Genomic DNA, 23,717 nt, shown 5'->3' with positions numbered 1-23,717 from the left:
ACTCTCACCCATACAAATCAAAGGACAATCCCTTGTAACAATCCCTTTGCTTTTGTGTTTGATCTTGAAATAATATGTTGTTTATTTGAAGAAAATGTAATAGTATTTCCTTTAAAGTAATCATAGTATCCAGAAGTTGATTTTCTCTCATATGGGTTTGATGCCTAGTCTGAATCAGATCAAATCCTTGTAATAACAGGCTTCTTAAAAATGTTATATGATCAAGAGTAGCTTCTAAATAGCACAGAAATATGCTTTACATCTTGCCAATGAGCTAATGTAGAGGCATGCATGAACTAACAAACTTTGTTAATAGAACATGTAATCCATGTGCCCCTACAGTACTTCTATAAAGATAATCATGAAACTTTTCACCTTGATGAACTAATAAAATAGACCCACGAAGCATAGAAGTTGAAATTTGTTCTGCTTCATGCAACTTAGTCTCATAGAGAAGATCTGAGATATAGCTCTTTTGAGATAAGAAATTTCTCTAGTATGTGTATAAGATACTTATACTCCAAGAAAAGCTTTTAAAGATCTGTCAAAGCAAACTGATTATGTAAATGTTTAACAATATTATTTATACCAATTGATGAATTTTCGATTATACTACATCATCAACATAAACCAAGATATAGCAATCAAAAGAATGAAGATAAGAGGTTAATTGCTCAAACCAAGCCCTTGACGCTTGTTTGAGTCCATAAAAAGCCTTATAGAGTTTGCACACCATCTGATTATTCTTGGAAGAATCAAAACAGGAAGTTGTCATTAAAAACTTCTTCAATGAGCAAGTTGTTGGGATAAAACGCTATGTCTTTCAGATCAATTATCTCACTCTTGTGTGAATCTAATAGAATACTAATCAACTAGCAACAACAATAATAATCAAGTAAGGACACAAGGAATTTTAATGTGGAAAAACCCCCTCAATGTGTGGAGCGAAAAACTACGGACCAAAGTCAAAATATCCACTATGATCAATAATGGGTTACAACAAGTTTTTCCTAGTCACAACTAGAGACACACACGAATAAATATCTCAAGATTAACAATCTCGACAACAAATGACAACAAATAGTGATGAATAAAATTAAAAATGTCTCACTTGAAGTGACAACTAATTATCCACAGTATCTAACTGTAGGTAGCTCCAAATGAAATCTCCACTGTCCAGTTTGAAAACGCTCATGCCAAAAATACACTGTCAAAATTTTAGTTTGATCGGACCACAAATCGATCCCCAAATGGCTGAAATACGTTATTGTACAGAAGAAAGTTTTTCTCTAATTCTTCTTCACTGCTTTTTGTCTCTCGATTTTTGTAATACACAAAACCAGATTGTTTTATAAGTCTTAAAATAAAACCTATTTTGCCCATTTAATGGGCCTTTCACTAAAGAAAAATGTGAAATAATCCAACACAAACCGCAGAGGAAAACATTGTTTATATCCACTTTAATTGCCATCTAAACGACAAGAGACAAAGTTAGCAATACTTTAATAGTTTTATGTTTGACCACATGGTTAAAAGTTCTTGTATAATCGAGATTAACTTCCTAATGAAAATCTTTAGCTACTAATCTTGCTTTATAACTAGCAATGGTGCCATCTAAGTTGTGTTTGATCTTAAATAACCATTTGCAACCAATGATATTATTATTTGGAGGTGGAACCAAGGTCCATGTTTTATTATCCACCAAAGTATCATGTTCAGTATTCATCGTTTTGACCCAATGAGGACATTTCAAAGCATCTTTCATTGTGGTGGTTCAATTTTAATATATTCTGTCAGCACCACTTTTGGTTTAAAAAATTCTAGCATTAAACGGAGTAATCATAGAATGTTGGTTGTCAATCTCATTAGAAATAGACGCAGGTAATGGGGAATCATCATTAGATGGAGCCAAAGAAGAATAAGTCGGTAGAGATGAAAATTGGTTAGAAGAAGAGCAGTTATTTGAAGACAAAGAAGTCATGGGTAAAGAAGAAGATAGATCACAACAAAGTAGATGACAAGAACCATTAGAAGTGGGTGAAATAAAAGGTTGAGATTGAGGATAAGATAAAGGATTTGTCATTGAACTAGATTGAGTAGGTTATAAAGGACACATAGTGGTAGTAGGTAGTAGAGAAGAGTGACGTAAAGTACTATTTGCAGCAAAAAATGAGGAAAGTTTAGGGTTAATTAAAAGAGTAGAGGAAATAGTTGAAGAGAACTAGATGAATTAGATAAAAAAAAAGGATGGGATAAAGCTAGAAAGAAAAATTCAGAGAATCGGACATGTCTTGATATGTATAGAAAGTCCAAAAGAAGATAAATATTTATACACTTTATGAACATTGCTATATCCAACAAAAATATAAGGGATAGATTTTGGTTCAATTTTATGATGATTATAGGGTTGTAGAGGTGGTTAACATAGACATCCAAACATTTTAAGAAATGAATAAATTGGTTTGATGTTGAATAACTTCTTCAAAAGTGAAATAAATGGATGAACTATAGTAGGAAGTCTGTTAATGAGATAAATTGCTAGAGAAAATGCATCATCCCAAAATTCTAGATTCAAAGATGCATGAGAATGTAAGGTACGTAAGACTAGTATCTACAATATGTCTATACTTACGTTCTACGATACCATTCTGTTGAGAAGTATAGGGACAAGTAGTACGGTGCGTTATTCCATTGGTTTTAAGAAAAGGAATAAAAGGACGAAACTCTGCCCCTCCATCATTTTGAAGATGTAAGATAAAACAATTAAGAAGTTATTGTATATATCAACAAAATAATATAGTATTGGAAGCCATTTTTAGAAGTGACAAAAGTTGGTCCACATAAATCGACAACAACTGATTATGAAGAAGAAGAATATTGTGTAATGGAGTCAACAAGATGTACAGTATGAATCTTTCCAACAACACATGTATGAAAAAGACATTTTTTATTACGAGGGTAAGAAATTTTACAAGAATAAAAAATGTGTTTATCAGTAATATAAGATGGATGACCTAAACAACATAGTTCACAGATGGTAAAGTTCCATCTAAATTAATGGAGGCGTGACTTTCAATCCAACTCTCTTGGATGAGTAACATAGAATAGACTTTTTTTTTGTAGACATGGAGTGTTTCTCTCTTTCAGACATTACAGAAACAGTGGAATCATATTTCATTCCAAGCTAGATAAAATGTGCAATGTTAATGAATCAACAAGAATCTTGATGGTTTGAAAATAATCTCTGAGAGTATGATTACTCTTCTTCACGTTTTCTAGCTTTGATTGCAACTGCATCACACGAGCAACATTCTTCGAGGAAAAACGAGTTTTAAGACTCTTTTATATTTCGTTGGCAATTTTGCAATCAAGAACTTCTAATAACACTTCGTTTTCCATAGATCCAAAGAACTGGAAGTGATTAAATTATCCCAGAGAACCTAGAAAGCATACTCAAGATTTGGAGAAGGAATAGAAGAAGATTCATTTTCAATGTTTATCGTCTTTGCCAGTATTTAAATATCTTCATCAATGAAACTTTGTAAGTCATGCCACAAAATGCAACAAGAATTAACTTTCCGTAGTTGATAATTTTCTTCATCTAATCTCATAGTATTTACTTTGCTTCAAGGATTAATTGGCTTTGAATTTTGAGAAGAACAAATCAAATCGAATGTTGTTGAAGATGACACCAATATTGGTGGAAAAAAACTTTGAAGTCATTAAACTCTAACCTTGGTACCATCTAAAGTTTTGAACAGAGAGAGATGAAATTGTCATAAAAGGTTTTGATATTTATATATTATGATAAAAAAAAAATAGTGAACTCTATATATAAGATATCGAGAATAACATAAATAATTACACAGATGATAAAATGTTGGGTCTGCACACTTGAAATTATGAATTGGGAAAGCCCAAATGATAAAATGTTGGCCCTGTTTGCTGATCCAAATCGTGATCCACCAAGTTATTTTGCCCCAAAATTAAATTGGTTTGGTAGAAAACTTGATCCTCCTTTGTCCACGATCTTTTGTCTGATAGAAGTGAATGGCTATTCTGTTTCTGATGAGATTTTCAGAACAATTAATTTCTTTCTCTCTCATTCTCTTTATCGTTTTGCAGAATACTTTGCTAACCCTTTCTTTCTTTCTGATTGTTTCGAGCGATTTCCGTGTGAATGAAGAAGATGAAGAACATGCAATCTTGTAAAAGAAAAGAGAAGGAAGAGATCTACACGATGATATACGTGGTTCGGCAAACGATGCCTACATCCACGGGAAGGATAAGAGTTTTTATTCAAGAGCTAAGTCACATTTTTTCTTTACAAATTACTAGCTTTCTTGTAAGCCTTTGTATGTTTTTCTACAAATTGTAAATGATGCTTATTTATACATTTGTCTGATACAAATAGTTACAATAACAAACTGTAAAGAAAAAGAAATGTGAACTACTGTTGAATATATGGTTGAATGTTTGAGCTTATTTTACTTCATAAAACAATTTTCACAAAAACAACACTTAACAAATACACTAGAAAAATAATATTACTCAATAAGCTTTCTTAATAGAGGTTGTTATGTTGCATTGAAATGAGAGATTACATATATTGTCTCTACGTAAGTCGTTGGTGTATTTACTGGCTTGGCAAGCAAATGGCTTGCCCCATTGGACATTTAATTGGTCTCGCCCTCGATTGCACAACTCAAACTGATACATTTTCTTAAAACTGATTTTGGTTATGACCTTATTTGTTGCTTTTCCTTTGTAGCTTGTTATTTTATTAGTTTTGTTACTATGTGTATGTTTAATATCGATTATATCCCTTAGATCTTAATTTGCTTATAACAACATAAATTAATTAAAGAAAAAAAATACTCGAATACATGCATTGTTATAGTTCACTCAAGTGTCTAATCACAAGTTAATATATGTCAAATTTTCATTGTTGTAATGTCTAATCACAAGTTGGTGTGTTAAATTTGTTGTTATATATATAGTACATACCTATGTATGTATTGTATTTTTCTCTCTTCATGGAATGCATGGAGATGAGTGCAACATTTCTTCTTAACTAATTGATAAAAAGTTTACATATTTCATCGATAATTTTAACCAACACGAACATAGTTGAATGCTATCAACCTTAAGTTGAGAGTTTTGATTTTCTACCCTCTACTTTTCATAAAAGTGCGATTCAAATATATTGAGCAAACGAAAACGGTTTGAGGCCTTTTGGGTCATATTGGGCTTTAGGCAAAATGGGCCGCAATGAATTCAAACGAACAAAAGAGTGAAAAACGCACTTTTTGAGAGTCCGAGGGAAAAAAAGAAAAAGAGAAAACAGCTCCTTGAAAGGGTTTTTGGCGAAGCGAAACACTGGAACTTGAAAGTCTCTACTTTCTTCTTCCTCCTCTCTGTTCACAGTTCCATACAAGATCCTTCCAATGGGAACTAACGCCGCTGCCGTCGAGAAAACGGAGGACGATCTTCGCAAAGAGATCGATGAGCTTCAACGTCAACAACGGGAGGTCCTTCCTTTTTCTTCTTCATTTTTTCTCTTTCTTCAAATTTTCTTCTTCGGTTTCGTTCTTTCCTTTTTCCGATACTCAGTGATGCATTGCTGGTGTTTCAGATTACAGAACGGCTTCGTGATCCTCGCGGACTCCGGAGGGTGGGATTTGCCGGACCTGGCCCAAGAAACTTCGCCGCTAATGGACCACGTCGGGGATTTGTTCGACCTGTAATATAATCTCATCTTTTTGTATCTATTTTGCGCGCGTATTATCTCTCTACTCGTTATGTTTCTTGTTATTTCGTACCTCATGAAGCTTGGTTTTAGTTTTAATTGCATCCCTTTGGCAATTTGGGTGGAGACCATGACGAGTTCTTTCGTTTTTTTATTGCACTGTAAATAATTGAGGATATACCGATAATTCGAGTGTTTCGCTTCAGGGGGAAAGGAACGATGCTGAAGACCAGCCTCCTGCTAAGCGGCGGCTATCATCTGCTGTTGTTAAGGTGAGGCTCAGAAATTGGTTTGTTTTCTTTGGGTTTCTAGCTGGGGTGTTCTTAACATTTTTTAATGTTTTATTTTCTTTGGGTTTTGTTGCTAGAGCTAGGAATTATGCTAGATAACCTAATGAACATGAAAGATGAGCTTGGTTGGCCTCATAATTTTCTTCAAACCATGATTGCCATGTCGTTCATTTGCATAGTTTAACATTTACCCTTTTTATCTCTACCTTTTAATAAATATTGGAGCACAGATGGAGGAGGATGGGGAGATAAATGAAGAAGCTGAAGGAAAGGATGCAATGAAGGATACATCTCGGGAAGAAACTTCTGGAAGTGATACAGCCTTCCAGAACGATGTGAAACAAAATCATTTACGGCAGAGTGGTTCATTTAGATTGGATGGGAATAGAAGAGGAGCCAGGATGGTAATTTCCATATATACTGTCTTTTAATCATCTAGACAATGCTTTGGTTTGATGCCCCACAGCAGGAAGTCTCAAAGCTCTGTTTTATAATTTATATCAGGATTTTGAAGTTCCAGCAGCAGAAAATGTTCCAAGGATATTGCCTAAGAATGAGGATCCTAGCTTAGTTAGCAGGAACAAGAGAATGCTGGGTCAGCTTTTGGGAACGTTAGAGGTATGTGTAAAATGATTGATTGGGTTAAATTTGTCATGTGTTGCACCATTTTTCCAGCTTCAATTCTCTAATCTTTGCACTCGAGAGAAAAGGGTAGAAAATGTATCTTTTATGTTTCCAATCTTTTAATTAACAAATTTGTCCCCGCCATCGAGCATTTACTCATATTGGTGAAAATATTCCAAAAGGGAAGTAGATGCATGCAATCCATCAATCTACGGACAAGATAAATAGATATTTCTGGATGAGCAAGTGAATGCAATGCACGAAGAACTTGAAATGTTGAGGATAGGCTAGAGAAAATAAATTTTAAGCTACATCCTTTTTCAATTCATATGATCATACATCTCTTTTGCCCAATTGGAGAAGTCTTTTGTAACTCCATTGGATAGGGTTTCTTGCCCATCTTTTGTAATTTCATACATTAATGAAATTTGTTTCTTATCGACTAATAATAATAATTATAAATAAATAAATAAAATTTAAGCTGTAAATCTAGATTTTATGTTGATTAGGTCCTTAAGTAGATGCATGTACATGTTCTGTTGTACTTTGGGCGTTAATCTCTTTTCATTACATCAATGAAATGTCTTGTTTCCATTCCCCAAAAGAAAGGAAAAAAAAAGGTAGATGCATGTACATTTAAAGTATTGTGTTACCTGGCCAGAAATCATGAATAAACTACAATACATTGATTATTGTAGGTCTTTAAGTTTTATCCTGTTTGTGTGGGTTCTCTATTCATGAAGATGTTGCTCAAAACCATCTTTCCCGAAGAGCTGCTATATCATAATTGTCCGTCATTAGCCTAGTTTCAATAACTGTGTCCGTCATAATTTGCTTTTTTTTTTTTTTTTTTTGGGGGGGGGGGGGGGTGGGGGGTATTTTTATATATCTTCAGAAATTCAGGAAGGAAGACAAGCAACTCTCAGGAACGGAAGCTTTTATGAGAAGATCGGATTCCTTACAAAGAGTGAGTTATTGTATGTCCTTTTTAAAAATTTAACTTCCTAGCATGTTTGAAGCTGATTTCCCCTTTTGATAACTTTTGAAAGGCTGAGCAAAGGGCACGAGAGGAAAGCGAAAGATTGAGGCAACAAGAGCGTGAACAAATTGCAGAGAAACGAAAGAGAGATCTGGTCTGTAATTTAATGAAAGGCTAAATTAGATAAATATCTATGAGGTTTGAATCTATAATTATTGTTTTTTTTAACCACTTCTATCTTCCACTTCTTTAGATGCTCAGAGCTCGCGTGGCTGCCAAGGCAGAAGAAAAGAAGTTGGAATTACTTTTTCTTCGATGGAGCGAGCATCATAAGAAACTTTGCAATTTTATAAGGTCTGGTCGTGTTTAATTTTCATGAAAGCATTCACTGATGTCACTTCTGAGATTACCAAGCTATATCATTGATCTCGCTTTCCTATTTATGCAGGTTATTTTTAATTTTGGTCCAAAAGTGTCCATATTCACATTTTATTGAGACAAAGATAAGTTTCTGTTCATGAATAGTGCTGAACTAAATTCATGGGTTTTGATTAAAAAAGATTAAAGAATACTAACCTTACTAGTAGATGTTTCCTTTTATGCTGGAACTTAAATTGCATTTGAAGGCTTTTTTTAATATTTTTTTTTTTTTTTATTTTTATTTTTAGTAATAGAATTCCATTTTGAGTTTTGAGGGTACTTTTTCACGAAGTTTGTGTTTTCCAGGACAAAGACTGAACCTTCAATTTATTATTTGCCAAATAAACCATTGGACGAGGATGCAACCTTGGCCGAGCAGCGAAGAGACGAGGTTAGTGCCTAGTTTGATATTTTCCTTGAAAAGGCAATTTTGCTTTGAGATCTTCTGCAAATCAACTGCCTTAACCTATGAGATCCTAATACTATTCGAGTATTCCGCTCCAAGGGCCAAGTTCGTTTAGTTTGAACTTAATGTACCCTTTTAATCAAATTGGGAGATGTTGTTTGATGTAATTGTTTGACTCGGAATATAGTTGAGTCCCGTTTGTTACTGAGAGAATGGGGATTGGGACACACACACAGATATATAAAATAAAACATCACTAAAGGTGAAGTTGGTTTTTCTTTTGTGGGTGGGGGGTTGCATCTCGATGATGCCATTGAGCGGGATAGTTTATTTACATATTGATATCATAAGTATTTGCCCATTCACTCATTTTATAACAAAAATGCATTTCAGGCTTTTATGGAGTGGAAAACCTCCAGAAGGGAAGAGTTGTCCGAGTATCAGAAACAGATAGGAGAACAGTATATTGCAAATGTTGAGAAGGACTTGGAGAGGTGGCAAAATGCCAGGAGGGCAAGAAAAGGAAATAACGATGTATCGAATTTGCAGGAAACCATGGACAAAGAATTGGACACCCATAGACTTGAGCATGGTCCAAAGAAAAGGAATATCCCTGGTGGTAGCAACAACGAGGACGAGGATGACGTGGAAGATATTAACGTTGGAGAGGATGACATGATAGATGACGTACTTGGTGTTGAAGATAATGGGCGTAGGGGCGAGGAAACAGCAAAACCCGAAGCTGATGTTGCAAGTCCAAAAGCTGATAATACTGTGCAGTAGAAGCTGTAAGTACCTATTTGATTTCACGTAGTAGTCCTATGTGTTTGTATCTGTCCTTTCTTTGTCTTACTAGTTTTATTCTTCTTGCTTTTTAAAATTATTGTTTGTGTTTTTTAAATGGCACCAATGGGGTTCCACACACTCTTTTTCATTCTACTTTTTCACAGCCTTCATAGAATTGGTAGATGCTTAGTCACCAAGTTTGTTCGAGGCATGACTTGTAAAAATATCTCAACTTCTTTCGAGTCATGACATCAGAAACGTACTTATGTTGCCATTTCTTTTCTATTGAATATTAATCGACCTTTTCTTTTGATTGACATAATGAAATTTTCTTTATTCCATTCTGTTACATGGTAATTTTTAAAGGGTGTTTTAGGGGTATTTTATTCATATTTATCTTTTTATTTTGAGTGTTTGGTGGGTCAGCTTATGCACACTTCAATTAATCTCACAAGACAATTTGTATTTATCTATTACTAATATGCGAGTAAATGGTCTATTAATAGTTGACAAATTGGTCTATTTATTATAGATTCAATATTACCAAATGACAAAAATTACATGTTTGATGCCTTGTTTGATTTTATGTTTTTAGGAAGAGTATGTTCTTAAGCTAAAATGAGCTTGTTGATAAGGCGCCAATTTCGATGTTTCGTAACAGGATTAAGGTAGAGGATTCTCTTCAAATAGAGTGATTTTTAAATAAGAATGGAAATCATTTGAATTACAATTAAGTTATTCAATTGATGTTTGGCTGATATGACAAATTGAGCATTTAGACTCTTGATTTTGGGGAAAACTGAATCAAAAGTTTTAGGGGAGATGTAATATTATCGTCCTTTCCAATTAGATTACTAAAGGAATTGTGTTTGTTAAAATTTTAAAAAATATATATATAAAAAATTGCGTTCTTTTTAAAGTTATCTCAAACTTATCTTTTAATTTGGCTAAATCTTATTCAGGATTACATTTATTTTGTATTTAGTACTTCTAATTATGGAAATTGTTTGATGTATTATATTGTGTTGTTTTGGTTTTAATATTTTAAAAAATGGTTGTAAATCAGAGATGGCTTCGTGAATTATTATTATTTTTCAATAAATGAGATTTGAAAAAAATAATATAAAATTTTAAAAAGATTATGAAAATTAAAAAAAAATAATAATAATAAAAAGAATTATTTTAACAATTGTGTATATTAAATTGCTGGGTGGCAAATTAAACCACAAAAATGGGAGTGCTTCATAACGTTCTAAAAAATCAAGCTCTTATTTCAGGATTAGGCATGTATTAAATTTCATATGTCCAACATTTCTATCTTTATTCACCCGTGAATTGGTATTTTCATTAGGTAATTGTAATTTGTAGTATTTTTAAGAATAATAACCAAGTGTATAACACCATTTAAAAAAAATTGAAGTGCCATGATCAATATTTTGGATCTAATATCTATATTTTCAACTGTCCATTTTCATTATATGTTTTTTGATGTGGTATAAATAATAACCGTGAAAATATTTATTTATTAAACTAAATATTTTTTCTTTGAATGTTTGTTTATACAATTTTCATAAATTTTTGTTAGATTTTTAAAAATAGAAAAATAAGAAAAATTATTTATACAAAATAGTAAAATTTAATCTCTTTGATAGAGAAGATAGAGACTCATAGAAGTTTATTATCTTTAATATGTCGATAGAAATCGATCCATGCTTATTTGTATTTTTTTTTTTTTTTTGCTATTTCTATAAATAATTTGACTTTTTTTATAGACATTTTTGTTAACGTCATACATTTAAACTCCGTATGAAAACCTATATCATGATTCCCAGCAATACAAAACGAATATTGAAAATTCAAACAAAAACAAAATTGTAAAAACCAAAATTTGAAAATTTAACTTGAGCATGCAATCATGAAGTTTAACCTGACTAGGTGAAAGTGAAATATTCTCAAATATAATAATGAATAAAAAGATATTGAGAAAAAAAGAAAAAGAAAAAGGGGGAAAATAGAGAAGAGGAGGGTCAGAAACTTTTACTTTAGACACAGTGCGAGTGTGGCTTTAGTTAAGTATTAAGCAAAGTAGCCGAAGCCCACACACAGTGTCTATTGTAATTCTCACTTAAAAAAAGAAAAGGAAAAAAAAAAAGAGTAAAGGATTCACTGAAAGAAGAAGAAACCAGAGAGAATCGATAATGGAGGAAATGACGTCACGGCCTCATGTGAACCCTCGCAACACGCAACGTCCTCTTCCACCGCCACCGTCAAGAAGAGCCGACAACGACAACCACCACCGTCCTCTCCCACCTCCACCTTCAAGAGCTCCCTTCAATGTCCACAACACTCACCGTTCTCCTCCTCCATTCCCACCGTCCAGGTCAAATTCCGACGCTCACAACACTCGCTATCCCTCTCCGTCGTCTCCGCCTTCACCGCCTACCTCTCGTCGGCAACATTTTGGTTACGGCACCGCATCGTCGTCATCTTCCTCATCAGCTTCCTTCCGAGGCTGCTGCTGTTGCCTCTGTCTCCTCTTCTCCTTCATTGCTCTCCTCGCTCTCGCCATCGTCCTTGTCATTCTCCTCGCTGTCAAACCTAAAAAGCCTCAGTTCGATCTCCAACGAGTCGGCGTTCAATACATGGGGATAACCGCTCCAAATCTCTTCTCATTGTCTTCCTCCGACGCCGAGACCGCCGCGACAACGGCGACGACCTCCGCGACAACGGCGACGACCTCCGCATCGTTATCACTCAACATTCGATTGCTGTTCACGGCGGTGAATCCGAACAAAGTCGGAATCAAATACGGTAATTCGAGGTTTACAGTGATGTACCGAGGGATTCCGTTAGGGAAAGCGATAGTTCCTGGATTTTACCAAGAGGCACACAGTCAGAGAGAAGTGGAGGCGACGATCGCGGTGGATCGAGTGAATTTGCTTCAGGCGGACGCCGCCGATCTGATCAGAGACGCTTCGTTAAACGATCGAGTGGAACTGAGGGTTTTGGGGGAAGTTGGCGCCAGGATCCGCGTCTTGGACTTTGATTCGCCCGGCGTCCAGGTCTGTTCTTTCTTTTTTCTTTTCTTTCTTAATTACCATTTTCACCCTGCTTTGAAATTTTATTTTCCCCCTAAATTTTATTCGCTTTTGAATATTATGGAGCACGTACTTCACATTTTTAGATAATTGATTGATAGATTTTAGATTCTTTGTAATGAATGAATATATTCTTGGACAAAATAATAAAAGAATAAATGTGTGTATAAGAATTAGACGAAACTAGCTCAATTGCCACGAAAAAAGAAATAGACCCACAAAACAAAAGGTCTCGGTTTTATTCGGTAATCATTCAATTTTTTGTTTTTGAAAATTAAATTTATAGATATTACTTCCACCTCTTCATTTCTTTCTTAATTATCTATTTTTTATCAATATTTTAAAAAATCAAACTAAAATTTAAAAACTAAAAAAATAACTTTTAAAAATTTGTTTTTATTTTTAGAATTTGACTAAGGGTTTAGCTATCGTACTTGGTAAATATGCAAATAATTATAAAAAATAGGAAGAATTATACTTAATTTTCAAAAACAAAAACAAAAAATAAAATGGTTACCAAACTCTAAAATGAAGAATTTATAGGGGAAATAATCAATTTATTGCTTTAAATTATTAGTATTTCGTGTAGTACCTAGTTTTATTAATTTTTCACGATTTATTTAAGATTTTTTTTTAAAAAAAATTTCATCTCAAGATAATTGAATCTCTGATCTTATATTGATAGTATAAACTTCGTGTTAGTTGAAATACCTTTTTATATATATATAAAACTTAGATTGACCCATCTTTTTGTTCATTAGATGTGTTTTTAATAAAATATTTGTCGAAGGTTATATACAAGTGTTGAAAATGCAGTTAAATTTCAATTAAAAGTATTAAGAAAAGGAAATTATATAATTCATAAGTCTATATTTGAATTAGAATATTAGAAAATATAGAGATAAAAATAGAAATGAAAATTAATTGAAATCTATGGAAAATCTGTAAATTAATCCCAACAAAAGTTGATATGAAGATTTCAAAACTACATACTCTCCAATAAAAGTTTTAACTTAAAAAAATAGAAAAAGGTAGTTTTATAAGTGCTTGTTCAAATAATTAAAAATGATTTTTAAAGTAAAAATTTAGACCATAAATTATAGTTTGTAACAACTTATTTATTAGTTTTTCTTTAAAAAAAATTATTTATTGGTTCAAACTTTCTAATATTATATATATATATATATATAATATTAGAAAAATGATTAAATTGTTATAGAATTAAAAGTGAGTGAGTACGTTTAGAGTGCGACTAAATTGTTACTTCTATTTTATAATATATATGATCCAAATAGTTTCAAACTTTAATTAGGATAACAGACCAACCAGGAAAAACACATAAGAAAACAAAAGTAAGTACAAAAGTCAATATATAGGCCAACCCTGAAGTCCAAAATAATTCTCAATCCCAAAAAAAATGCAAACACAAGAAGAAGAGAAATAATTATGGTATATTTTTCCAAAAAGGAAAAAGGAAAATAATTGTTTGGAGGATGCTTTTCTTGTTTTTATAAATAAAAAATTGCAAAAATAACAATCACCAAATAATCATATTAAAAAATTAATAATAAACTATAATGGAACTGGAAGGATGTAAAAGATCATAATTAAGAAAAATGAAATTACACTGAAAAGTAGAAAAGGAAAATTGGAGCCGAAGAGTAATTAAAATTAAAAAGAGAAAAAAAAAGGGTTGAAAAGTCGAGAGAAAAAAACATCGAGAAACCGTTGTTCAAGGAAACGGTGTCGCTTAATTGCTTTACTTTTACGCGGTCATTCAGGGAGGCGCCAAATTGGTGGGCCATACCGACCGAACAAAACTACTTTTGTTTTCAACCCTTTCACATTTATAGGCTTTTTTCTTTCTTTTTTTTTAGTACTTTCACATTTATAGTTTATTCAAAACTGCTTTATCCTTTCATCCACCATGTGTTGTCCCTATTCATCTACGTAATATAATAATGGTTAAAATATCATTTTAGATCTCATTTATTAATTATTTTATTTTTGTATTTGATAATTAAATCTATAGATACTATTTTTACCTCCAAATTTCTTCATTTGTTATCTACTTTTCATCATTGGTTTAAAAAATCAAGTTAAATTTTGAGAACTAAGTTGTTTTTGTTTGAATATGGCTAAGAATTCAACCATTGTACTTAAGAAATATGTAAATTATTGTAAGAAATGTGGATAAAATAAGCTTATTTTTCAAAAACAAAAATAAAAAATCAAATGATTACCAAACGGGATCTTTGTTTTTCAATTTTAGCCTAAATTTCAAGTATCCAATTTTAGTATTTGCAATTTGTTAAATCTTGAATTTAATATTTCTATCTAAATAGGTTGAATAATAATTTTCATACAAGAAAATGCAATATGTGTGAATATGCTTTCAAATTTATAGTGAAAATGTTAATAGATAATAAATTTTTTTTGAGAAAACTAACAATAAATTAATAATAGGGTCTAAATTGAAGATTAATTTAAAAAATACATGAACTAACATTGAAGAAGAGTAAAATTACAGTATGAAAGTTGAATACTTGGAACTGACCTTTTGAAGGTTCAGAGACCAAGAAAGAACCAAAGTAAATGTTTAAAAGAAATTTAAACCTATAAATAACATGTTAAATATATTCATGACTTGACATATTAATCATTTCACACACTATTGTAACATGCTTCTATTTTTTGTTATTGATTTATAACTCTTAGAAAAAGATTTCTAAAGATAACCAAACTATGCCATCATCTATTACTCTTATATGATAAATGCTTGAGGCATATCATGTATTATCTCTAGCGAATACGATCCATACTTAGATGTTGTTGTTTTGACAATGCTATTCCTAATTGAAAGTCAACTATATAAGAAATTCGATGTGAGCTCTTACTAATTAGTGCGTAGCGAAATATTGTTGTTTTGTTGATGACAACGACGACGAAATTGAAAAAATATCGATGATTGACAGGTGTCGGTGGATTGCTCAATAGTGATAAGTCCAAGGAATCAGTCTCTGAGTTCCAAGCAATGTGGATTTGATGGGTTCAGTTTATGATTCTTTGCCCCCACTTCTTTTTCTATTCTAACTGGTTTCTTCTTCTTCTTCTTCTTCACTCTCTATCTCTGCCATTTTATACTCAACAGAGATTGGAATGATTGGGGAGAAAAAGAAAAAAAATGTACACAAAAAAAAGAAAAAAGGAAAAAAAGAGAACAATTAGGTGTGTTTAAAAGTAACAAGCAATCCTTCTGTTCAGTACTTCACATGGAATGAGTCATTCAAAAGCAATGCTTTTTTCTGATTCTTATTATTAAAAACAAAAAGGAATGGTGAGAATCAGAAAACTTTATTCTTTTATATTTTGGGAAGTTTGTATTTCTTCACTTGTCCTCTTTGTTTGATCAATTTCAATGTTTAGTTGATTTTTGATCCATTTACATTCCAAGTGTTGATCTTGAAGCTAACTCATTCGTTCATGAGTTGATTGAATTGATTTTGAGTTGAACCATTTAGGTCATGTTTACCAATTTATAATGAAAATTTGTTAATTGTAATGAGATTCCATTGATAGACCAATGGTAATGGACTACAATCGCAAACATAATTAGATTGCTTTTTATCACAATTACTTATAATTATGAATTTGCCATATTTACTATTATCGTTGTTGTTGTTGTTACCATTTAAGATCAAACGGTAACGATAATAGTAAATATGACGATAAACGTGACAAATTCATAATTCTTATGTTGTAATGTAACGATAATGGTAACAATATTGATGTAATTTTCAAATGCAATTGGATTGAACATCCTTTTCTCATCAATTAGTTTGTGTTTTTTTATTACGGATTTGGAAACGATCCCCAAATGTCAGTATGAGTACGAAATACAAGTAAACAACACCTAACGTAATCAAATGGGATCCACTTTTTAGATTACCATTGATTTATTATGTTTTCCTGAGTAAACATGGCCTTGATTGTTTTGTTTGACTGCGTTTTAAATCTGTGTTGAAATTTAAATTTTGGTCACTACATTTTTTTAGCACAACAAATAGAGGTATAAGAATTTGAACCTCTAACCTAAAGGGAGATAGTACATAATAATTGTCGTTGAGTTATGCTTGCTTACCGTTTTAAATTTGAGGGCTGAAATTATAAGTAATCTTAATGTTTTCTATTGAACCAACCATTTGGTGGTGTCTCAATTACCTTCCATTCGGTGAACCAGAAATTTGTCATTGTTTGTTGCACAAAAAAATCATGTTTTTTTTTCCTGTTAAATACCAATATTAAGGTTCACAAATCTAATAATTTAAAAATGTTTGTCATTAAAGTTTTTTAAAGAAAAAGAATGTAACATACAAAAATTCTAATTTCAATAATGCTTAAACTTTCAATATTTAACTTTTAATTTTAAGCTTTAATTTTGTTTCAAAATAACAATTCATACAATTTTTTTTTTTTTTTTTTTTTGTGGAAATGGAGATGAAAAATATGATGTGATAGTAATAATATTTAAAATAGTGGTACACTTATCATTTCAATTACACTCTTTATCATTTTAAAATTTTTATTTTTAACTTTAATTTTTGGATTTAGACAACTATTTAAAATGAAGATGAAAATGGATGACCTTGAACTATAAAATATATCAAATGCAAATCTTAGTCGCATTCAAAATGACATTACATAAAGGATAGTAACAATTTTAGTTTATGTACTTTTAATCTTAGTAATAATTGAGTTCCTTCCACTCATTAAATGTCAACTTTTGTTAACAACTTAGTCTTTATAATTTATAAAAAAAAAAAAAAAAATTGATTTCCGATCAACTAATCGATTTACATGTGTAGAAGTTTCATTAAGTCGTAATAATCTTTTTCACAACAGAAGCTAATTCGTTACAAATTGTGCAGTACAATGATTAAATTGTTACTTATTAATATTTAAAGACTAAATTATTATAAATTTGAAAATACAAAGACTAAATTATTATCAACTAAAATTTTTGGACTAAATTGTCACTTTCATTATAGTTTAGAGACCAAAAGTATTTTTTTTACCAAACAAATTGAGACAATTGTTTCTTCATAGTTTTTTTTCCCATTTCTTTGTTTTTCTTCAACCTTCAAACTAACGCTTTCAATTGACTCCACTCTTCTAGATTTTTTCTATCCTAGACGTGTTTGACTTTTCTAGTGTTTAATTTTTCGTAGTAAAAGAAGATTGTAGATTTCTTTTCTGGTGAATTACTTTAATCACGATATGTGGTTCTCCTGCCATTTCAATCAAAACTCTATCTTCTAAAACTTAGTTTAAAATTGTTGCAATTCCTAAACTAAGCGTTGTCAACCATGAATCAGTTGTATTATGAAGTAAGTTAGCCCTCATTTTAATAGAGAAACTAGTGATGTTGTTTTTTAATTTGAAACAATTTGGAGGGCTGAGGATTAATATAAATTTAACACTATCAATACACAAGTGAAATTTTTCCTAAAATTTATACGCAATATTGAAAGTCCAGGAGGATAATCATAATCAATATTTTGTATAATTTAAAAGAAAAAAAAGCATTGATTAGCACAATTTTGTCCTTCGCTAGAGGAAAGCTACTAAATTTTAGGCACTGTTCACTTGTTTTCGAGAACTTTGTAAAAACATTTGTTTAGTGAGCCTTTCTTTAATGATTTGTAAAAGTAGAGACTATTTTGTGTTTGAAATTACTGTTCATAATTTTATAATTAAGATCAGTTCTTCCAGAAAAAAATTATCCCAAACTTTTGTTCTAATAAGTAAAAAAAAAAAAAAAAAGTATTTTCAAGAATATTCTCTGAACAACCCTTTCCACAAATCACAAGTTCCAAATCCAATTCAAGATTAAATTTTGTTATTTTATGTAAATACTTTTTTTTTTAATTTTTGAAAATCCTCCTAAAATGAGTATCTCAAAAAAAAAAAAAAAAAAGAAAAAAGAAAACTATTAATTATAATAAATAATAAAAAACTTACCTTGTATCCAAGAAGCATCTCTTAAGATTCAAGAAGTCATATCATATCAACTTTACACAAACTTTTTAACATAAAAACCAATACTCTCTCTCTTTTTTACTTTATTGTCTATGCTTTATATATATAGAGAGAGAGAGGGAGGGAGAGGGGTAAAAAGGGCTTTTTGCCTTCATTCCTTTTCAAAGTTTTTGAAGTTGCACATGTAAGAGCTGTTATGAGGGAAGATGTCCCAGTTACAATTAACTTTTACACCAATAGCCACAACAATAACTATTTCACTAACCTAACCATGAAATGACAAGAAGAGGAATACAACTAATAGAGTGAAATCCAAAAGTTAAGGGGGTGGAAAAAAGGGGGGGAAAAAAGAGGCATAAAAGTGGGGTGTTGTTACTTTTTTTCTTTTCTGCTCATCATATGCATTAGCTTTGGATACTTTTCTTTATTCACAAGCCAATTTGGTATCAAAGCTGCTCAAGCATATAGCAAAGGCCTGAAAAGCAGACAGCGGATATCGATAGTCCATCGTGAACATGTCTTTACCAACCTTCCCGAACTGAAGAATGATCTTGTCGTGCTCGGGTGGGCCTGGTTGAGACGGTGTTGGAGCGCCAGCGGCTGGTTGTATAGCTGCAATCAACTGAAAGTTCTTCACTGATGCAACGGTTACTCGCCCACGAAAGTTGAGGCACCAACATTGCAGCTGTTCGTGCCATCTTGGGGGCTTGTTTTTTAGAACCAAAGGTCTCATCTTTCCCTCCTCGTCGCCATCCAATGCTGCCCTCCCAATTTCAGAAAATCTAGCACTACTGAACTCCATGGAATGATCTAGGGCCTTGGAGAAGGATGCACTACGAAACGAGTCGTCGAGAGAGTTGGGAGGGAGGAGCTCGGGTTGGCCTGGAACAGTGCCACCAGCATCGAGAGAAGACACTGGTATTGAATGCATTATACAGTGCATTCTCCGGGGTCCCCGTGTGCCTAAGACGTTTAGTTCATAACTTATATGGGCTATGTTGTAACTGCCAGTTGGGACTTTTGGCGAAACCTTTTTTGAATAAAATCTACGGCTAGTTTTCCCAGGAGGAGGGAGCGGGGCAGCGGTGTATGGAGGTTGAGTGTCATAGACAATGAATTTTGTTCCGAGAAAATTCGACCTGGAAATAAACACAAAAATTGAATCAGGGAAGATATTTTGACTATATGGATGAATGATGAATACCAAAAAAAAAAAAAATCCCATCAAGGATTGGCGGAAAAATTGCTTATTGAAAGCCACCATGAAGAACAAAACTCAAAGAGTTCAAAACTTCACACCAATATAGAATCAAACCAATCATGGAAGACCAGAATAAAATGAAAACTAGTTATCACCTCAAGTCTTTTAACTGAAAAGAAAATTAACTATCAAAAGAAGTTGTTGCTCGATCAACACCTTTCATAAATTCAGTTTAAGGGGTTAAATAGGAAATTCTCCTCCTTGTATTTCCATTTTGCCTTCATCGGTTTCTCTTTCGACAGCTAGAATTTTACAAAATCTCTTGCAGTACTATGTCATTACTGGAAACACTACTCGATTCAACAGTGTAGACCTAAGTTTTATATCACATATGAAATCATTCTCAGACTTAATGTATACTATATATGATCTAAACCATAATTTGTGCCCTCAAAAATGTGAGTTTTCAGTGCTGTAATTAACGCATGTATAAGAATAATCAGAATCAGACAATATATTTCATCTGTTCTTCAAGTGTAGTCTCACCTCAGTTTTCCGATGTAAGAGCTACTTGATCTCGAAATGTTTTCTGCATCCATCGAGATAATATACTCTGTGCTAGTAGTTCTTCGTGTACGCTTTGCAGAGAGAAGAAACTTCCCATTTTCAACCAGCAGAGCTGTACCATTTAAGTACCGAATTATAAACAGATTTAAGGTTTTCAACAAATTAAATGGCAGCAGAACAAGAGGCAATTTCCAATTCACAAGCCTATTAGTAATCACATAACATGGTCTATCTTGTTCATTTAGAATTTCTTGAATCTTGATCAACGAGCAGTTTTGCAGCGCCTTGCATAAACTTGCAATTGAAGGAATGCATAAAACAAGTACAACTTTGAAGTGCACAAGTTAATGTGAAAAACCTTGTCAAGAATTCATTTTGATCAGAAAAAACTTTTCTGTCATAATGCCAAAATTAAGTATTCTGGTAGTGTATCTCTATCTACAATGTCAATCAGCATATTAAGAAAAGATTGGCACACACAAAATCAAGCAGAGAAGCATATTCCTTACCAGGGCTAAGACACAAGTAGAGATGGTATGTTAGGTTGGATTTATCCCTCTTAATGAAGCACTGTACAGATCCATCGCGTGGTCCGGGCTATAAAATTTAAAACAAAAAAAAGAACGTACAATGAGTATCTAATTTCCAATATTTGAGCCTGTAAACTTCTCGTCTAGGTATATCAAGAGAAATGTCATATAACCGGAAGCTGTACCTGCTTTAGCGACACTGGGAAGGTAAGCTTCCCACAAATTTCTGGACCTTTAACTATCTCCATGCACATAATTCTCCAAGAACGGCATACTGCAGCACAGGCAACGACATTTTTTCGTGAAGGCCACGTGTTTTCACTCTCTTCAAGTCTTCGAATGACATCATACAACAGCTCGGGTGGAAGGCTGGCCCAGCAGCCATTCTGAACAACAGGAGGCTGGTCATGTAGATCATTCAGTGACGATGCATTGGACTTTCCTCTATGATGACCACTCAACTTGACCTCGAACCCCCGTCTAGATAAGCTCCCAATACTATCTCTCACATCACGAACAATGCTTCGGAATGACATTTTACACAAAACTGATAATACTAAATCTTGACGCCTCTTTACAACAATTTCCTGGTAGATTATATACCAGTTGTCATGTGCCTATGGCTGCCAAAGGATACAAAGCAACTCATAAAGTGCCTCAGAATCTTGTAAACGAAGGCTAAAAGATTGAAAAAAAATTCAAGAAAAGGGCCAAAAGTGAAAAGAAAAGAGATAAGTATTCATAAAAAAGCTGGAAGTATTAATAAAAAAAGCTGCTTTAGGATGCACAATAAAGTCTAAAGAGGCAAGATTAGCAAGTGTAACTCAATCAGGCTCTTTATTCTAATCTTTAGCTTTAAACTTCTGGCTATAAACATGGGATAGTAAGACTACTCCACAAATTCCAAAAGGAAAATCTAGCACAATAGTAACATTTAAAACTACATAGATCTAAAACAAAATATAAACTTAACCTTTCCAACCCAAATGGAAAATGAATCCATCAATATTTCCACTTTCAACATGAGAAAAATCAAACAGTATTGTGCAGGAATTAAAGCAAGTTACCAACAGAATCATTAATTTTCATCATCATAGACAAAAAAACTTGGTCAAAATTCAACATCAGGAAGGGCTTCATGGACTAAATGAGCTAAAAGAACAAACTAGTTCATTAAGGACAAGTCATCTCCTAAAAATCATGAAGAAACCAAGTGATTCAGTCCATTAATCTCTATCATTAAGCTGAAACACAAACCTGTAACAGATGTTTCGAGCTCAATCAGGAAGCTAAAATCAGATCAAGCTCTTGAACTGAGAACAAACCACGAAAGATCTGCCAGTAAAAGAAAGGATGAGGAGCCAGAGAAATTTCAACAACTTTTTTGAAGAGAGAAAGAGAGAAATGAAGGTGGGTGGAAAGTTTTTCTGGGTAAAATCACAAGAGAAGAAAACCCCATCATCAAAAAAGCTGAAACCCCAACATTTTCCCGGAAAATCAGAGGGGGGGTTTTCAGAATCTGGGAAAACGTTTGAAAAGTAAAAGATGGGGTTGAGTACTTAGATTTGAAAAAAAACAGAACTGGGTTACGAAGACCAAACCTGAATGATTAATAAAGGACTGGCAACAAAAAACTCCCTTTGCTACAACAAAAGAAGAAAAAGGGGAAAATCTAAAACGAAAACCACTCAACTTTTTGGCTAAGTAACAGAGGAAACCAAGATATGGGTATGAACAATGAAATCCCAGAAATGGAAAAACAGAAAGAAAGATGAAAATCAAAGCTCTGGATCAGAAACATTACATTGCTACCTTTATCAGGCCTTTTCTCTCTCTCTCTCGTGCGGACCCCAAAGGCTCATTGAATTTAGCTCACAATCAAGGACCAAAGAAGAATAGCTACAGTGATTCCATTTTCCACCCAAAATTTTTCAATTTCAAGTAATTTCTTATGCAAATTCACAATAAAAATTATGTCTCTTTTCATTTAATAAATTGAATTTCAACTATTTCACTTCAATTAATATAATTCCCACTAACAATTCATGACCAAATGGCCATTTGACTTTTCCCGTGTATTGTCTGATGAGGAGGAAGAAGAAAAAAAAGGGTTTTTGGTGGGTTTTGATTGGGTGTGGCCGTTTGTATTGTATAATTTAATTTGGTCAATTGTACTTTCCATCACTTGCTTTCTCCTCTCCTCCTCCATGTGATATTATTCCTTTTCCTTTTTTTTCTTTTCATTATACTAATAAAAAATATATTTGTTTTTTATTTCTTCCTTTTAGTTGAGTAATGATATTGTATTTTTAATAATTCCATGTCTTTAGGTTGTAAGTAATAAAGTCAAACCCATTTTTTGTTTCCAATTAAGGGATGTTTTGCTTCAATTCATTTTTTTTCCACATCTTTTGATTTCCACTATTCGATGTTATAGCGAGGAAGTTGTTTGTATGTATAATTCCACACGGAATCTTTTTTTGATGTCTTAAGTAAAAGTTACTAGAAATAGTAACTATCAATGAAAGAAAAAGAAAATGATTATAAAAAGTGCAATGTAGGCCTATTGATTAATTTTTACTTCGAATTTGTAATAACATCTAACTCAAATATGTAATGAGCAAAAATCTCACTCATTGACCTAAACGACAAGTAAACATTCGATTGGAGGAGAATGGATCAACTAAAGAATGGAAAAACTTCAAGGAGCGAGGTTAGAATCGTACTCTCAAAGAAATGGCAGTCCGACTCTTATATGAATTGTGAAAATAACTTACTCATCTATTGGCTTGTTGTGATAAGAGACGTGATTGAAATCGTCTTTTCTTTGTTTGTGTCATCGAGACACCTGAAGTGTTGACCATATACATGGGAGAATTGACCCATTCAAATCAAAATCAAATGAGCACCTATGACTAAGGAGAATGGAATGTCAACCATAGAGTGAGTGATCTTCTAATACGAGGACAAGTGACTGACCAAATCATGAATCTTTTGCATTTTGATCAACATAGTTGTACTGTAAGTG

At 32.6% G+C, this 23,717-nt stretch overlaps 3 protein-coding genes across 5 annotated transcripts; 2 read left to right on the top strand and 1 right to left on the bottom strand.

Moving 5' to 3' along the window:
- Positions 1–5,324: 5,324 nt before the first annotated feature.
- On the top strand, positions 5,325–9,581 carry LOC120089382 (pinin). The gene is made up of 10 exons (XM_039046834.1): positions 5,325–5,531; positions 5,636–5,743; positions 5,956–6,021; positions 6,270–6,443; positions 6,544–6,657; positions 7,559–7,630; positions 7,713–7,796; positions 7,896–7,996; positions 8,369–8,453; positions 8,862–9,581. Exons 1-10 carry the CDS (start codon positions 5,448–5,450, stop codon positions 9,249–9,251), a joined length of 1,278 nt encoding a protein of 425 aa, XP_038902762.1. The 5' UTR covers positions 5,325–5,447; the 3' UTR covers positions 9,252–9,581.
- Positions 9,582–11,110: 1,529 nt separating this feature from the next.
- LOC120071869 (proline-rich receptor-like protein kinase PERK10) lies at positions 11,111–15,791 on the top strand. The gene is made up of 2 exons (XM_039024281.1): positions 11,111–12,316; positions 15,328–15,791. The coding sequence occupies exons 1-2, from the start codon at positions 11,453–11,455 to the stop codon at positions 15,412–15,414; spliced, it is 951 nt and encodes a 316-aa protein (XP_038880209.1). The 5' UTR covers positions 11,111–11,452; the 3' UTR covers positions 15,415–15,791.
- A 2,724-nt stretch (positions 15,792–18,515) lies between these two features.
- On the bottom strand, positions 18,516–22,651 carry LOC120085424 (tubby-like F-box protein 8). 3 transcript variants are annotated; one of them, XM_039041395.1, is made up of 6 exons: positions 22,502–22,651; positions 21,947–22,024; positions 20,875–21,312; positions 20,669–20,756; positions 20,139–20,271; positions 18,516–19,530 (listed from the first exon to the last, which is right to left on the bottom strand). In XM_039041395.1, the coding sequence occupies exons 3-6, from the start codon at positions 21,223–21,225 to the stop codon at positions 18,816–18,818; spliced, it is 1,287 nt and encodes a 428-aa protein (XP_038897323.1). In that variant the 5' UTR covers positions 21,226–21,312; positions 21,947–22,024; positions 22,502–22,651; the 3' UTR covers positions 18,516–18,815. The 3 variants fall into 3 exon arrangements, with proteins under 3 accessions (XP_038897323.1, XP_038897328.1, XP_038897315.1); XM_039041400.1 differs by having other exon boundaries at positions 22,494–22,642; XM_039041387.1 differs by lacking the exon at positions 22,502–22,651 and adding an exon at positions 22,291–22,487.
- Between the last annotated feature and the right edge of the window lie 1,066 nt (positions 22,652–23,717).

This window comes from Benincasa hispida, chromosome 1, assembly GCF_009727055.1.
Source record: "Benincasa hispida cultivar B227 chromosome 1, ASM972705v1, whole genome shotgun sequence".
Classification (NCBI taxonomy): Eukaryota; Viridiplantae; Streptophyta; class Magnoliopsida; order Cucurbitales; family Cucurbitaceae; genus Benincasa; species Benincasa hispida.
Note: the sequence above shows the minus strand (reverse complement) of the source record. Positions and strands in the feature narration are given on the sequence as shown.